The 18,418-nt window shown below is 35.8% G+C and overlaps 2 protein-coding genes across 10 annotated transcripts in view; both read right to left on the bottom strand.

The window, feature by feature from the left end:
- Window positions 1-458: 458 nt before the first annotated feature.
- si:ch1073-365p7.2 (GTPase IMAP family member 7) lies at window positions 459-8,870 on the bottom strand. Of its 5 annotated transcripts, none has more exons than XM_034308538.2 (6): window positions 8,383-8,869; window positions 5,935-6,615; window positions 5,417-5,845; window positions 4,884-4,967; window positions 1,729-1,869; window positions 459-1,596 (listed from the first exon to the last, which is right to left on the bottom strand). In XM_034308538.2, exons 1-6 carry the CDS (start codon window positions 8,468-8,470, stop codon window positions 1,478-1,480), a joined length of 1,542 nt encoding a protein of 513 aa, XP_034164429.2. In that variant the 5' UTR covers window positions 8,471-8,869; the 3' UTR covers window positions 459-1,477. The 5 variants fall into 5 exon arrangements, with proteins under 5 accessions (XP_034164429.2, XP_026786488.3, XP_026786489.3 ...); XM_026930687.3 differs by having other exon boundaries at window positions 5,063-5,845; window positions 8,383-8,868; XM_026930688.3 differs by having other exon boundaries at window positions 5,063-5,845; window positions 5,935-6,016; window positions 8,383-8,867.
- Window positions 8,871-16,561: 7,691 nt separating this feature from the next.
- The window catches only part of mctp2b (multiple C2 domains, transmembrane 2b), a 28,532-nt gene continuing 26,675 nt past the window's right edge, over window positions 16,562-18,418 (bottom strand). The window contains exon 23 of one of the 5 annotated variants that reach the window (XM_026930594.3): window positions 16,562-17,853. In XM_026930594.3, coding sequence (XP_026786395.2) covers window positions 17,785-17,853 — 69 coding nt within the window. In that variant the 3' untranslated portion in view covers window positions 16,562-17,784. The remainder of the gene's footprint in view (window positions 17,854-18,418) is intronic. The other 4 variants (XM_034308794.2, XM_034308793.2, XM_026930592.3 and 1 more) reach the window with 4 other exon arrangements.

Below are 18,418 nucleotides of genomic sequence, written 5' to 3' on the forward strand. Positions count from 1 at the left end.
CAGTCCTCAGAACCCCTCAGCAATCCACATTTTTGAGTTAGAGTAAAGTGAAAATGGACTGGTTTGAGAACCACTGTGATAGATGACCTCTGAGAGTGGTGAGTTAACATATAGTTGGCTTTTCAGAAGCAGAACTTTCCCATAAATCATTGCAATCTGACACAATTTTGTTTCCAGTTCTGAAAACTAACTCTAATCCTAAGTACTAAAATAATAAACTACTATTTAGTACAATTTAGATGGCTGCGAACTAATTGGATGATTTGCAGTATCCTTGAACAAAACACAACTTAAAAAGCTTACTGGAAAGATTTTCTGTGAAAGGTGTAAAGAAACAGTTTTTATTGTATGTTAATGTACTCAAAATCCATACTAGAGTATTGTACAACTATATTAATTAAGCTTGTATGATGACGAAATCACAAACGAGGCACAAAAGATCAGACCTGATTTCTAAGTAGGAAGAAGATAGATTTATTTCTATAAGTCATCTTTAGCATTTCTTAGCTACAAAAATGTAATACAGATATTTAATAAAGGACAGAATAATTATATGAACAGTTGTATCTACTAATTCTGTTATGTTCTGTGTCCAGAAACAGTAATAATGTTTTTTTACAGCTGGATTCAGTAATATGATTATGGCACAGCACTGGCAAAGCATACAGTTACAACCTTGTTGCCACATTACTATATGACTACCTTGAACAATCAAAGATCTGAGCAAAAAATCAAAATTTTGCAATAAGGCTTGTTATACAAACGTAACTATTTTTCAGCCTTGTCATTTTGTCTCCCTTCGCAAACTGAGAGGACATTTCAGTCAGTTCGAAAGCTTATTTTAATTGGTTCTCAGTGACTTGGGACAAAGGAATTCCTTGCTTGTGGAGTATATAATCTACAAAATGTGCTGGTGTTAGATCTTATGTATCCTCTAGCATTCTCCCACCATGACGGATATTGTTCAAAAATCAAATAAAAGTCTTATATGGAAAACTGAATGTTTTTTTGTGCCTTGTTTAACTGAACGAATATTCTAAGATATGTTAGAAAAGGTCAGAATATATTCAAAAATGCTACTGCAGATTACACCAGTTTCTAGAAAATGTATCGTTTGGTATAAATTGAGAATGTGAATCTTCTGATGCTGAGACTTCTGAAGAAACAGTAAGTTTTGTTCACATATTGTGCCAGCTCTAAAACATCTCATTCCATGATGTGTTACAGTTGGTCACACCAACTGTTTATGCTGAAGGGCAGAACAGGCCATGTACATAGGTGTGGCAAATGCCATGAGATGAGACTCAGTATTTTAAATATCAAATCTGGGTTTGTGCATACAAAAAGTGTTTCCACGTAACTGTAATGTCTGACTCTCCTGTACAACATTTTTTCCAATTTTCAGATCCATCTTTCCATTAAAGTATCAAAGGCTCTTCTTCTTCTAAAGGCTCTTAGGGACAGTAGATATGTCCATTTAAATAGAGCTTTTTGAAGCTGATGCACATCCAGATGTTGGTGTTGAGACATCAAGCCACTTCAACACCTTCTGCCTGGAACATTCTATCTCATCCTGGTCTGGAATGGAACATGTTTCTGTGAAAACAATGAAAAGTTGGGGAGATCAACGAGATACCCATCACAAGATACCAATTTCAGAGAACGTTGCAGGTAAGGGCATATGTACACACATTGACTAATACTTATCTAATGAGATATGTTTCTTACCAGATATGTGATTCTTTAACATTTCCTGAAGTGTTCCCAGCAGTGTCTCCTCTCGCCTGCTCCATTCTCGATCAAGCATCTCTTTAACTTGATCCTTGAGTTTCAAACTGTGTTTCTCTTTTCCTTGAAGTTCACCATGCCCTGTTCATGAAAATTAATGTAAATATAAAACTAGACAGATAAAACTCATAAACAGCTTTGACTCACTTTTATCTATTTCTCTGAAAAGCTACGCCAGAATGGGTGAAATTGAACTTATGATCCTAAATTCCTGAAAAAAAGAACAAGAATTTTAAGGGTTATGACTAAAAGAATATAGTCACAGTCACCCTTGACAAGTCCACGCCACACCACCAAAAATTGCAGTTACCGGAATACTGATTATTTACCACTGACATGATTATCACACACCTGCTCCCAATTAGCTCAATTACCCCCCAATTATTATTTATTTGTTTTTTTTTTGTACCGTTCTGTGCAAACTCCAGAGACTGTTGTGCATGAAAATCCCAGGAGATCAGCAGTTTCTAAAATACTCAAACCAGCCTTTCTGGCACCAACAACCATGCCACAATCAAAGTCACCGAGATCACATTCTGATGTTTCATGTGAACAACTGAAACTCTTGCCTGTATCTGCATGATTTTATGCATTGCGTTGCTGTCATATGATTGGTTGATTGAATATTGGCATGAACAAGCAGGGGTACAGGTGCTCCTATTAAATGTCTAGTAAGTGTGTATCTACCTAGTTAGTCTGCTATGTCAGTCTTGAAGTGCGTTACTATGCATTACTGTTTTATAGTCTAATATTCTAACCTTTGCTTGTACTTTGGTTTTCCAGTTTTGGATGTACCTGGATCTGGTTATACCTTTTTACCTGTTGTCAGTTTTTGACCTTTGAGCTAGTCTCACATTTATATTTTGGACCTGCTGTTTTTCAGAATAAACTCTGCACTTTGATCCTTCTGCTTTTGTACCAGTTTATTGTTACAGAAGACTCTGCTTCTAACAGATCCTTTGGGGTTAGATTCTCATCTGGCTCAAAAAACAAAGCACAGTTATTACATGTAGCTATCCAGCCACCGGTAAAACCTTATCGACAACTTGCAACTTAGTTCTACTTATGGTCATTGCTGTGTGGCTGCATGACTTTAGGTTTCTAGGCCCGTTTCCACCTATTTCATGTTTCGAACAATGGCCGCAGGTTGCAGATGGAGTGAACCCACCATGTTATGTATTGCAGAGTTTTAGATCATTCATACCCCTCAACAGCCCTCTCATTAGTATTGGGACTGTGCCATTGAGCTCTTTTCAGGAATACTTCCCCTAGGGGAAGTATCAGAAATTCTGTCATGAACAAAATATGCAATTTTTGCAAAATAAAAGACATACATTACTACATTATACATACCATTATGAGTGTTTGAGTAGTCTCTGTGATACGTAGACACATTTTTTTTGCTGCTATCACTGTCTTTCTGTCTTGCTAGTTATTTCTGTAGTGCCAATCACACCTTGCTCTTCTTCCTTTCAACTTAGCTAAGTGAAAAATAAAACACCTTCTGATCTACCTGGGAGACTTGGTGCACTGCCTTAAGGGGTTCAACTAAAAATAAAATGTGGGTTTTTCGAGTGCTGCTGTGCCACTGTATGATTGCAAAAAGTAAGCAAGTAAGGATATATATATAATAATTATATGAGTTGACTCACTCCTTATTTTAATTAGACATCCTCAGAATTATTTGAAAATAGAAAATTAATCAGATTAGTCCTGCTGTCATAAGGACCAAGAAACTGCCCATGAAGCTTTGAGATGAAGTTTTTAGGAGGAAAAAAAGCTGGAGAAGCTTATTAAAAAGATCAGCAAAGCTTTGATCCTTCCTAGGAGCACTGTGAAATCCATTATAACAAAATGGAAAAAATATGGCACAACCCAGACACTACCAAGGTCAGGCCATTCTTAGTGCCAGGGCAAGAAAGGCAATTGTCAGAGAAGTGTTCAATAGGCCAGCTACAACACTGAAGGGGTTACAGAGCTCACTGGCTGAATCAGGGGAACTTGTGCACACATCGACAATACCATCAGCCTCTAGATTCGAAAAGGAAGCCACTTCTGAGAAAGGCCAACATAAAGGCACACCTGGAGGTTGCTCACTGCTTTGTGACAAAATCTGAGAGCTTTTGGAATAAGATTTTGAACCATTTGGTCTAAACGCAAAGTGATTCGTGCAGATACAGCCCAATGTGACACCATTCCAGGTGACACCATTCCTACCATCAAGCACGGTGGTGGTAGCATCACGCTCTGGGCTTGCTTTTCAGCAGAACGAACTGGAAATCTTGTTGCCGTCAGGGGCAACATGAATAGAGCCAAATACAAGCTATATTTTTGAGGAGAACCTGCTCAAGGAAGCCAGCAATATGTGTCTAGGGTGAAAAATTATCCCAACAGTACAGTGACCAAAGCACAGGGCAATATCTACAAAGGGATTGCTTGAAAAAAAGAAGGTTTGTGTTCTGGAATAGCTGAGTCAAAGCCCAAACTTAAATCCATTTGAAAATTTGTGGCATGACCTGAAAATTGCTGTCCACCAACATTCTCCATTTAATTTGGGAGAGCTGAAGAATATTTGCATTGAGGAATGGGAGAAAATGCCAAAATCAAAATGACCAAAGCTCATAGAGACATATATGAGACAACTCAAATCTGTAATTCCTCCAAAAATACAATGCACTAAGTATTGAATGTTGGGGTAAATAATTATCAATTAAGCAGTGTTTAGTTATTTTTAAATAATTACAAGGACATCTAAATAATTAATTTAAGTTTATTTTTGTAGAGAGTCCAAAAAATATCCCATTCTAATAGACTTTGATTTGATGTTGCAACACAGCCAAAGGAGATAAAAAATCACTGGGGTGAATACTTTCTAAAGGCACTGTATTTGATACTGATATTAGATAAAACTAGTGTACTTGTGAAAAATTGAATTTCACCAAGAGTGTTGAATAATATAGACAGATTTGTAAACATTCAATTGCTGCATTTTAATTAAATTTTAGGGGAAGCCATGTTTCTTACATAGTCTTAAAGTAATCGCCTGTGCTAACTAGCATACCATATTCATATGAACGACAAAGTGATTCACTTACTGTGAGACTCCGTCTCCCTGTGAGATGTATTGCCTTGAGTCTCATTTGTAGCTTTAATGTCAGTGGCTGGATGTGTCTTGCTAACTGTAAAGGTAATAATAGTTCTATTTTATAATATGTATAAGTTAACATCTAAACAGTTGAAGTTAATGTAATACAGAAAATAAATAGACACGTACAATTGGCTGGTAACTCAATGCTCCTATCTCCTCTGAAACGTGCACCTCTCCAGTAATCCTTGTTTAACTGCAAAACCTTTTCCAGAAATTCTTTTTCCCTTCTTTTCCATTCTTCATCTATTAATAAGACAACCTCTTTCACATTTCTTTCATCATCACTGACTTTTGTGGACTGTGTGTCCATCTCTCCATCTCTGTCTTCAAGTTCTCTGTAAAATAAGGTGAAATTCCTGGACATCATCTCATCAATCTTCTGAAGCAGTTCTGTGACCTGAGCAAGGTTCTCTCTCTTTTCATTGTCAAAGACGTGATATCTGTTCCCGCATTTCTCAACCAGTACCTGTAGGTCCTTACCTTCACTCTCAAAGTGCTGTTCTATGGTCATGTCTCCAAGCATGTCACCCCATGTGAACAGTATTATGGTGTGTCTCCACACTTGTTCTCCCAGAATCTTCATGTTTTCCTCAATGACTTTTCTCTGTTCTTCTTTGAAAGACGTGTCTGCTGGAATAACTAGAAGTATGGAGTGTGGGGAGTTATGCTTCTGAAATGCACTGTCCAGAATTTCAGACTTGATCCATTCTGGGGTGTATTGAGATGGAAAGAACTTCCACCAACTCGGTGTATCAATCACAGTTACTGGCCTTCCAGAAACTTCTCCATGTCCTATTTGACATTTAGCAGTGCTTTTGCCAGTAACAGCAAACTCATCTTTGTTCAGCATAGTGTTCCCAGATGCACTCTTTCCAGACATCACCCAACCCACCAGCATAATTCTCAGCTCTATAGAAAGAGGAACATTACAGAGAAAGGTTTAGACTTAAATTATAATTAAGAATGTCCCACTTAAGACCCAAGATATGGAAACTTACCGTAATTTTTTTGTTGTTCTTTAATGCCTATCTCCCTGTCTCTTGCTCTTCTCATCACATTCTTCCTCCACTCCTCTGACTCCTGCAATATTTTTGGATCAATTTTGAAACAAGCTGTGTTGTTTGTTTGGATTATAACCTCAATCTTGTCCAGTAATGAGCAGACTTGTGAGACATCATTTGGGACTGTATTATCAAAGAAATGACATCTGTGCCCACATTTTTCTGTCACCCATTGTAGGGCTTCTCCTCCAGTTTTTATATATTCCTCTACTTCTTTAGTTTTGGCACCTGTGGAGTGACCTTTGGTGAATAACACAAGGACGTGTGCCCAGATTTTGTCACCAAGAAGGCTAAGGTGTTCCTCCATAGATTTTCTGTGTCTCTCATTAAATGGAAGGCCAACCTCTATGACAAGAAGGATTGCATGGGGTCCAGGTTTGCATAAAGAAACTCCATACACAAGCTCCTTTTTAAGAAAGGTTGCAGTGTCACTAAGTGGGAAATCTTTCCACCAGCCAGGAGTGTCAACCAGCATCAGCTCTCTTCCATGCACATTCCCCTGAAATGTCTTACAATAAACTGTCCTTCTGTTTGTCGGAAGCAGATCTTTTCCAAACACAGTGTTAATCACAGAGCTTTTCCCAGACAGCTTTGCTCCATACAGCAAAACTCTAAGTTCTGTGAGTGAGAATGACAGACAGATGAAGAAATACATTGATCAAGAGCACTCTTCTCTATTTGGTTGGTTATGTTAGCAATATTAACATACTCATTTGCATTTCCCATTGTGATTGTATAGACCTCGTAAAATATACATTGCTGCACTTGCATGGTGCAAATTGGACAGAAAAGGGCAGATTGGGCAGCTTGAGTAGCGACTGTGTAGACTGTCTATGCAGCCAGGAACACAGTCCATTCATTCATTCAGTCGTCTTTAGGAGCAAAGTTAATACCTATTTTTTTTTTTTTTCAAACAAAAGAGGCAATCATAATATATGATCATAATCATAATTCTCTCCCAGGTTGTGCTTTGGACCAAATTCCAAAAATCAAATAAGGCATTATTCATATTATATTGTAAGTTTTAGCATGTTGGATTTCAAAGTGAAAATGTTTCAAGTCCCAGACTGTTATAAGCAACTGCATTGCTTTGCCTGAAAACATAATTCGATCTCTATAATTTTGCTAGTCATATGCATGACTAATGCTACATAGTTTGCTAACTAATTAATCAGAAATAAAATATCACATTAATAACCAGCATTTGCTAGAATTTTTGCCATGTATGTTAGTCATTGGAATTGATGCTAGTCTAGCCTGACATTAGCACAGAAAACAAAAAGAACACTTAGTTAAGTACAGCCAATTAATGTTAGCGAATTAGCAAAACATATTTCTTCAAATTAGATGGAGTTCATGCCTTTGAGGGAGGAAAAGGAGACTCCTCATTTTATACGAGTTTGTGCTTAGTCCAGCATATTGAAACATTGTACTGAGGAGGTAGTGCCGGGGGTGTACATCCTCATGCTCCACACTGCAGTCCAGTTGCTTTTCCATATTCAGATGCACACAGATAGATATAGTGCTAACTACATTGTGTAGCATGAGATCACTCAGAATGGTGAATTGTCATGATTCTTGATCATTTTTTCTACACTGATGAACTTGAATGGACGCTAAACTGAAATTTAAATAAAATTTCTGGGAGCTCATTTGATTGATGTATCATCGAGGCATCAATAGAGTCGTTGGCTGGATGAAATTTGTAATGAGGACTATGAAGGTCTAAACAAAAGTACATTTTTTTTCTTTAAATGTAATTAAGTAAGAGTACAATTATTCAATTTCAATAACACTATATATTTAATAAAGTAAATACTCCCAAATAATACTTGAGTATAGTAACAAAGTAAAATTACTCAAGTATTTTCCACCCAACCCCCAACTAAATTAAGCATGCTGGCATCATACCGGGAAATTACTCATGTGCTTGCACAAAAATACTTCTTAGACTAAAAACACTGCCTTGGTCCTCCAAGGTAAAATCTTGCCTAGGTGTCCTATAGTCTAGAGCCAGCTGAGTGATTTTACCAGCCCCACTGTTGATCTGGGTGCAGATAAGATGGACTTTGCCAACCACTGTTTACATAAAGCATGTGAAAGCAAGAATATTTTCACCTTTAACCATTTCACATTCATTCATGCACATGAAACAAACCAAACAGACTTCCAGCAAGACATCTTAATGTAAACATCTTTACATTACATACTCACGAGGAAGGTATTTTATAGCTGAGATAATCATGCCATTAATAATGACAATTAAACATTAGATGCAGCAGTTACTTTACAAACACCAGGTCCGCTCTACAGACAATAGAGTAAAGGTAATGTGGTAATTTACAATGCTAAAATCATAAACACAAGGAAAATGGTCATTCTTACTGCTGCCATGTTTTCCTTCTCCTTGCTCTTGTTCTTCTCCTTTCGGTCTCTTTCCAAACGTCTCCACTGATGGTTTATTTCGTTTCATTATGCGTTTCAGTTCAAAGCAAACCTACTACTGCTACTGTACTGCTCTTCAGAACAAACAAGACCTAGCTGGAATAAGACTACATTGTGCAGATTAGATTTACTCTGTTTAAAGGGAATAAATGTATCACTGCCTAAATCACTTTGTTTACACAGTAGCTGCTAAATACCATACAAAGCTCCCTCATTTCTTTTAACATAGTCTATAGTTAGAAATAGAAAAATAAGATACATAAATACTACTTCAGAAGTAGAAGATAATTTCATTTAACTCTCAGTATAAATGTCCTCAGCTTTAACCTCACCTACTGTTACGAGATTTTATTGCCTTAGCAAACTCAGTACAAAGTGCAGTGTTACGGTCTCGGGTTTCTGTTTCTTCTTCTTCTTCTTCTTGGTTTTTAACGGCGGCTGGCAACCAGCGTAATAGGTGCATTACCGCCACCTTCTGCTCCGGAGAGTGGAACAGACAGAGATTTCTATTCTACAACCCCTGGCAAAAATTATGGAATCACCACACTTAGAGGATATTTACCCAGCTTTTTTACTTGATAGCAAACAAACAAATCACAGATATGACACAAAAAAGGTTTTGTTCAATAGCTTAACATTCTGGTTTGTGAAATATACATAAAAAAAAATTCAAGGACATTTTTTTTTATTAATGGCATGTCTTTTTCCAAATCAAGTAGAGGAAAAAATTATGGAATCAATTTTTAATTTCCATTTCTAAAACAAATACTGGGACAAGTCTAAAAATGCTAATAAGTCAGCAGTTTAAAGGGAGTGCTTACACACTTTAATGGGCTGTTGGACTTGGCTAATTGAAAGGAAACATGGCTCCAATGAGAGAGTTGTCAGTTGAAACAATGGAAAGGATTATAAAACTCCTTCAACAAGGAATTTCAACATGGAGTGTGGCCAAAGAGGTTGGTTGCTCCCAGTCAGCTGTGTCTAAAATTTGTTGCAAGTATAAACTTAATGGGAAGGATATGAAAGGTAGATATACAGGCAGACTAAGGAAGATGTCAAAGCATCAGGATAGAAAACTCAAAGCACTATGCCTTGAAAATAGAAAATGCACAACAAAACAAATGAAAAACAAATGAAAAACAAATGGGCGGAAACAGGAGTCAATGTTTGTGACAGAACTGTAAGAAACCGGCTGAATGAAATGAGATTTATATATAGAAAAGCCAAAAGAAAACCAGCACTAACACCAAAACAGAAGAAAACAAGGTTACAGTGGGCTGAGGAGAAGCAATCATGGAGTGTGGATGATTGGATGAAAGTGAAATTCAGTGATGAATCATGAATCTGCATTGGCCAAGGAGATGATGCTGGAACTTTTGTCTGGTGCCGTTCTAACAAAACATATAAAGATGACTGCCTGAACCAATCAAATTTCCCAACTCATTTATGATATTGGGTTGCATGTCAGGTAAAGGACCAGGGGAGATGGCAGTCATTACCTCAGCAGTCAATGCACAGTTGTACTGTGAAATTTTGGACATTTTCTCATTCCATCCATAGAAAATAGGTTTGGTGATGATGAAATAATTTTTCAGGATGACAATGCATCTTGCCACAGAGCAAACAGTTTTAAAGCTTTTTTTCAGGAAAGGCATATCAACTCAATGACATGGCCAGCAAACAGTCCGGATCTCAATCCAATTGAAAATTTATGGTGGAAAGTAAAAAAACTGGTCCATGTTAAGGCTCCACCCTGCAAAGCTGATCTGTCAACTGCTATTCGAGAAAGTTGGAACCAGATTGATGGGGAATATTGTTATTCATTAGTGAGGTCTATGCCTCAAAGAATAAAAGCCAGAGGAGGAGCAACAAAGTATTAATTGTGGTTTTTTGTTGATGATTCCATAATTTTTTCCTCAACATTGAGTGATTCCATAATTTTTTCCTCTACTTGATTTGGAAAAAGACATGCCATTAATAAAAAAAATGTCCTTGAATTTTTTTTAATGTATATTTCACAAACCAGAATGTTAAGCTATTGAACAAAACCTTTTTTGTGTCATATCTGTGATTTGTTTGTTTGCTATCAAGTAAAAAAGCTGGGTGAACATCCTCTAAGTGTGGTGATTCCATAATTTTTGCCAGGGGTTGTATTTATCAGCCCCATCTCCCTAATAAAATCAAAGAAAGCTTTACTATTAATTTCACTTGACTATTTTATTAAAACCTTAAAATGTAATTCTTGAATTCCATTTTTCTTTATTTCTTCTATCATATTGTTCCTTTCTTGTTCATATTTAATACATTCAAGAATCACACAAGGTATTGTTTCTTCAACATGACATTGTTCATGTAACCCATTTGGATGTTTCCCTATAATTTTAAGTGTGCTATTTAAATTTGAATGACCTAACATTATTCTATTATAAATAACCTCTTCTTTCCTTGATTTACCTATACATTTTATCTTTTGATTTACCTTATTAATTAAGCTGTAAAGAAATCTACCCTTTTTCCCATTATTCCACTTTACTTGCCATTCTTCAATCACTTTACTCCAAATTAAAACCTTAATCTCTGACTTACTTAATGGAACTTGAATCTCTATGATTTCTCTCTGTAACGCTTGTTTCCCTAATTTATCCACTTCTTCATTTCCCTTTATTCCTATGTGTGCAGGAACCCATATAAAACTGACTGAAATATTATTTTGAACGACTCTTGAGTGTATTTGTAAAATACTAAAGTGAATATCTTGGTGGCTAGATTTAAAAGATCTCAAACTCTTTAAGACTGATACTGAGTCAGAACAAATTAAAACATTCCCAGGTTTATGCTCCTCTACCCACTGCAATGCCAAAAGAATTGCTACCATTTCTGCAGTATAAACTGCCAAATGATTTGAAGTTCACTTTATTCCATTGATTCCACTGCCTGGAACTTAAAAAGCAGCCCCAGTTGTCTGACGCTCTGGATCTTTCGTTCTGATGTATGTTCGCGTGTTTTGTGTTTTGTTCTCTCCCCTTTTCTCTCTCTCTCTATATATAGATAAATAAATAACCTGGATTGATGGTCGCTGACTACACACACACACACACACACAACTGATATTTTTAATAATCAAATAAGTGTTATTCCCCACATACCCCTAGACTAATTGGGGTTGTAACAGCAGAAATTAAATTATTGCATGATACAAAGTGCAGAAACAAGATTTACATCACACCATAAACCCTGCTAAATAACTGCAGAATTGAAGCTGAAACACCTTTTCTTCAAGCTGTGCTTGTTTTTGATTGTATATTGCTACTAATTGCTACCTTCATGTGACTCAAATGAATTTTAACTCAACATTTAAATGCTTAACCTGGTTAAGGCTTCAGAAAAATCCATTTATTATACATCAGAGAAATGAGAAATGCCAGCTATACTGTGAGTCAAAAGGATTTTTTGCATTTTATTACAGTTTACCCACTATTGACAGTTAAATAAGGAAGAAGAAAAAAAAGAAAAAAAAAAAACAGTCTTCCATCAAATACCTAAATCTTTGCATGGACAGGCACATACTAATAGGGCTCTAAATGAATGCCTTATTAAAGGGAAGGGCACTTGTCTGGTGAAGCAGTCACTATAAAACTGTAAATTACTATAAGCCTAGCTTTATAAATATATGCGTAAATATACACTATATGGGCAAAAGTATGTGGACACCGTACTGTCAAACCCATATCTGGGTATTCCTCAAACTGTTGTCACAATGTTAGAAACACACACAATGTTGGAAAAAGACACTTTGTATGCTGTAGCATTACAATTTCCCTTCACTGGAACTAAGAGGCCCAAACCTGTTCCAGCATGACAGTGTCCCTGTGCACAAACCGAGCTCCATGAACACATGGTTTGCTGAGATTGGTTTGGCTGAATGAACACAAATCCCCACAGCCACACTCCAAAATCTAGTGGAAAGCCTTCCCAGAAGAGTGGAGGTTATTATAACAGTAAAGGGGGACTAAATCTGGAATGAGATGTTCAAAACGCAAATATGGGTCTGATGGTCAGGTGTCCACAAACCTTTGACCACATAGTGTATATTGTGTGCCTAATTAGAATGATTCAGATTGGCCTTTTTCTAGATTAATCAGTCAGCTCACTGCTTCTTTCTCAAGTTTTTAAATTCTAGAGGATTTGACTTATACTGTACCCATTTTTTGAGGTTTAACCAAAAATGTTAATATTGGGTGTTCAAAAACTATCTAAGGAATCTGCACAACAAACGTTTTTTTTTTTTTTCAGAACATGTGACCAACAGGTACTTTTTTTAAATATTAATTTAAAAACATCATTTTTTTAAGCAGTTTATTGTTACATTTAATGTTGTAAAATGTCTGCAGAACAAGTTAGTTCCTGTTATCACCTACATTATATAGCAGCTATAATCTGTCTGGTGGAAAACTTACTGACTGTTACAAAGTGCTGACACTGGAGACTCCTTACCATGATAATAACAGCACATTATCTAAGCCCTTTATTTAGGTTATGTGGAGTGTCTGCCATACAAGATCCTTCCTGTCACTAGAGCAATTATAATCTATTAGAACAACATTTATGTGAACCTGTGGTTTGCCTTGCAGTCAGAACTACTGTAAGAGCTGCTGTTATAGAAAACTTGTTTCCAAGTGTGCTTTGCATGTTTTTCTATACAGCAATTATAAGCCACATTTCTAGTATCATGGTTCCCTAGCTATAGCTCCTAGATTGTCTTGCTACCTCCTACCGTGTGGCCTGTTTTTTTGGATGATGATTATGAATTCATCTGTTTTTGGTGCCTGGCTAGACCTCAGTTCTAGATTATAACCATCGTCTTTAGATCAGCATGAATAGACTCTGCACTTCTGTTCACCTATCTCCCCCTCACAATCAGTAAAATTGTCTGTACTTTTGAGGTCAGGCACAACAATTGTGTAAAATGACATGCCAAAGCTGGAGAAAGACGAGGAATAGTAATGTAAGAAGCATAACATTTCTCAAAATGTTTAATTGTTTATTATTTTACTTTGTTCAGTTTGTTATGTAATTCTGTACCTAACAAACCTCAAAACATTTTCAGTAAATGGACCTTATTCATCTTTGAGTGGTGCATGCAGTGAGAACCAAATTTGCACCATTGGTATTCAAACCTCAGCTATAACTCTGGAATTAAGCACTATTCAGAAGTTGTGTGAGAGTTACATAAGCGAAATGGAGTAAAACAAGGCCGTGTCACAGTTACGTGAGATTCTGAACTTTTCTTACATATTGTTCTTGCGCAATATCAAATGAAGAGAAGTCCAGCACCACTGTTTGATTTAAACACAATATGTTGCACTGGAATTTGTGTTTCGGACTGTAAAAACAGTCAGTAAACTATGAAATGCCACTTATTACCAACATCAAATATAGAAATATGACAAAGTTATGAAGTAACGTAATGGGAGCGTAACAGTAGCAGATGGGTGCAGCTTATCCTTCAATCCATTGGTACATTTTCTTTACAGGAGAGGGCACTGAATTAACAAAAACTTTGGCAATATTTTATCAATTCTATAAATTAAAATGGTGAATTAAAAATGTGATAAAATAGACTACATCCCACACACAATATAGTAATTTCATGGCCTTGATTTAGTACCTGGTGGCTTCAATAAGTTGTGTGCACCAGTAGTCTAATTGTCAGCCATACATATATATAAATTAATAGGATGTACTGGATCAAGTGTTATTTTTTAGGCTGCTGAATATTAAGCGTTGAAGCTTCTACTCAAGAAAAATCTGGTAACCTCAGAGCCATGAACTACACGCAGGTAATTTGCATAATTGGGATAGCGCCCAAGAAAATCAACCGAAGCAGGTGTGTAGACAAATTCTTTTTTCCTGCATATATACTGATGTAAAAGTGAAATTTCCCCTGTGTATATTGAATAACTTTTGGACTTAAGTAATCAATTCTGAATATTGCCCAATAAGCATGAATAAGAATGCATTTCAATTGAATAAAAGATTATAATATTAATAGTTTCTGTTTCATAATAAATCTGATTAAACAAAGCGAATGTTTCAGTAAAGATTATAGGATTGCAATGAGACACAATTCATGGTCTATAGTGCAGTACCTACTGTTGCTGGATTATTTATGAGCCACAACCAACTTTAATTCAACACAACAATGTATAAAAAGTTATAAAAATTACAATTTAGCAAAAATATTTTAGGCACCACAAGAAAGAAAAGACTATATTAGTGTTTGTTTAGTAGTTTTGGTAGAATGACTAATGGAAGTTATGGAGAATTCTGATGCATTTTCTTATTTATCTGTTGAAAGGTCTACCTCTTCAGAGTATGTAAGTAGATTGGACATGTCTAGGAAGTTACTGGTGTCTGAAGCTGATGCAGGAGGGTTCCGAGACATATGCTATCAATCTTGTCCAGTGACAGGGGAACTTGATATACACCCACATTTTTCTACCATTCATTGTAAGGTTTGTTCCAGTTTAAAGGCAGAAATTTACCAGTATCTGAGTGAAATGTATTTGTGTACATCATATGGGTATTTTAGGAAGGAGGATTGAATTGAAGTGTGCGAGTTAAATTTGGAAAATTGTTTACAATAGGCCTAAATAACTTGTGTTTTGACTATATTTCATGCCACTGTAGTAATTCGTTGGTTTTTAATTTCAGTTTATTTACAGAAAATACTTTTACATGTTTTGCAGCTGCCAGTATTTCACAGTAAAATAGCTATAGGTATAGAAAAATGCTGATATATATAAGGTATGGATGCTTAATGCATCAACTTTTCTCAACTATTTCTAGTTCTCCCACTTTACCTTAATAGCAAAACACCCCTATAACATGATGCTGCCAACCTCATGCTTCACAGGTGGGATGGAGTTCTTCTAAATCCTCATCCTTTTTCCTCCATACATAGCGCTGATCATTAGGGCAAAACAATTCAATTTTTGTTTTCTAAAAGGCTAAATTCTCATTCTGGTGATTGCCTGCAAACTTCAGTCTGTCTTTTTATGCCAGTCTTGGAGCATTTCAGGCCATGGTGACGTAAGATTCTCTTACTGGTGGATGTACATATTTTGGTACATGATGCCTCCAACTCCTTCATTAGTTCCTTTGTGGTTGTCTTGGGGTACAGTTGAACCTTTAGGACGAAAGTTTGTTCATCCCTGAGAGTTAATTTGTGCCTCTTTCCAAAAAGATGCAGTATCTGTGTGGTCCCAGGATTTTTTATATCTGCATGCAGTTGTTTGTATATATTCTCATGGTACCTTCAGGTGTTTGGAATTGACCCCCAAAGAGGAACCAGACTAGTAGAAATCCACAATTATTTTTTTCTGAGGTCTTAGTTGAGTTGCTTGGATTCTTCCCATGGTATTATGGGCAAAAATGCAATGGCTCTAAAGGTGCTTTTATAGCCACAGGGGTTCTCCCAATTAACTCCTAATTATGACAACTGGCCAATCAGAAGCTTCTAAAAGTAACTACATCAATTTCTGGAATCTTCCAGACTGTTTAAAGAGACAGTCAGCTTGGTGGATGTAAACTTTACCCACTGGAATTCTGGTTTAGTGAATTAAAGCTGAAATAAAATTAACTCTGATGTAAATAAAGTACATGTCTTAATCGACTTGTATAGTAACATGATATGTGTGGATTAGTGAAAAACTGAGATTGAATATTTATAGCCTAGGTGTATGTAAACATTTGGCCCAAACTGTAGGTAGGAACTGAATGTGCAGAAACATAAGCTTGTCTGTTCAGACACTGATCAATAAAGGTGTACCTATTAATTCCTGCTTGCTACTGTGCTCTCTTGCATCCTATAATCAGAACTGCATGCTGCTTAAGAACTAACCCTTCATCAACTAACAAAAAACTGCTACAGCTGTCTTTAGTCAGATGCACACACTTCACTCAACCAACCTAAACGACTGTCCCTATGAACAATAATATGTAAAAATATTCTAGTACAATAATTTATTCTGATTTTACTGATAATCCTGGGTACTCTGTTTATGCTCAGTGAACAACTGTGCCATTTTTGTTCATATAACAACCTCCATGATTTGGATAAATCATCACTCTTTATATGGTTTAACATTAACATTAATCTAAAAACAAATACAAGGTCCACAAGGAATTTTTGCAGCTTGACTTTGAGTTTATTGTATTCTGTATACAGTGAACAGTGAGTCAAATTTAGTGAACTTTCTTTGTGCAAAAGATCAAGATGCTGTGCGTACATTAATCCCGTATATACCCAGATAAGAAACCAAAGTGAGTCTGAAATGTGTTTCAGATTTTGTTACACATAAGGAAAATAATTGAAAAGTACGGTCAATGGTAAACAAGGAATACAACTGTCAATGTCACCAATAATTTCCACCACAACTCTGTAAGACATATAGATGTATGTTTGGAAAGTGCAAATCTTAAAATCAGATTTATTTACAATTGTACAGAATACACAGAAGGCACTTCTGCTTCTTAAAGTTCCGTATGGATCTGAAATATTTTTTACAATCACAATGACACATATGATCATTATAAAAGGCTTAAAAGTACAAAAATATATCAACATTTGAAGTGTAAATCTCTTATAAGTAACATTAAGCTATAATTGATGAATAGTTTAAAACACCACCACTAAGGCTTACTGTGAAATCCACAAACTTTATACACATGTACTGCTACACCACAAAAAGCATCCTGGCCCAACAGACACCAGGTATTACAGTATATTGCACTCTCTTATAACTCAGGAATTAGGAACTTGGAGTTTGAGTATTTAAATATCAATGTACAATGAAACTGTGGCTACATCAGTATATGCTAAAGACTACGCAGTTTAGGACGTAGCCCATAGCATCTGAGAGCAGTATTCTGTGTGGTTCTCCCCTCCCCATTAAGCAAACTTAGATCAGTGTTTCCTGTGGAGTATCCACTGCATATACAATACACTGTGATATAAATAAAAAAAAAACCACAAGCCAAGTCCGCTAAGATTATTAAAAATCCTTCGTAGCATTAGTTTCTTTGGTACTAGCCCACTAGTAACCGCCCCAGTAGGGGTAAGTTTGATTTTAATTCACTTAAAACGTTGCACAGCACGTACAATAATAAACAATTTAAAATAATTAAGTGATTTTAAAAGAAACAAATAATTGAAACTGTTTTAAAATAAAACACTCTGGGATTTATAAAATTCTAAAATTAAATAAGTAGGGAGAATTGAGTGGATATGTAGTGTCACTGATACTAACTGAGTCTCTGAAGATGAGCACAGATCTGGATCTACTGGACAGCTCTCTTTCTTCTGTAAGAACTGTGACTGTGGACAGGTTTTGGCTCCAAATACTGTTCCTAAAGAATAAAGGGTCAAATATGTAAAATAAATAAATAAATAAATAAATAAATAAATAAATAAATAGGAAAAACAGAAGACAACATAAGAAGAGGTTAAATGTAGGGTCAGTATGATTGTTTATCAAACTGAACACTTTCACAGTAGTGCCATGAAATCAACAGTGATGATTCAGAGCATTTCATATGCATGTTTCACAGATAATATTATTTGGATTTTACAATTTTTCATTTTAACTTCTTTTTTCTTTTTTTAATTTTTCAATTGTATGTAATATGGAGTTTGAGATCAACTTCGAGATCAAGGAAATGTGATCAAAAAAAAAAAAATTAATCTGTTTCTTACTGTCTTATTTTAACTAACATCAATTAGATGGTTTTCTTTATTGCTTGTTTGAGATTTTTGGCATTAAAATGGCATTAAGAAATCATATACTAAAGATTTTAAACTAGTAAAATGCACACAAATTTTGCTCTAATGATTAAATGTACAGGGTATATACACACAGCAGTTGACATGTGCCTACAGTTTTGAAATTAAAATGTTTCTCTATAAAGCAGTGTG

This window comes from Pangasianodon hypophthalmus, chromosome 11 (assembly GCF_027358585.1).
Source record: "Pangasianodon hypophthalmus isolate fPanHyp1 chromosome 11, fPanHyp1.pri, whole genome shotgun sequence".
In the NCBI taxonomy this organism is placed as follows: Eukaryota; Metazoa; Chordata; class Actinopteri; order Siluriformes; family Pangasiidae; genus Pangasianodon; species Pangasianodon hypophthalmus.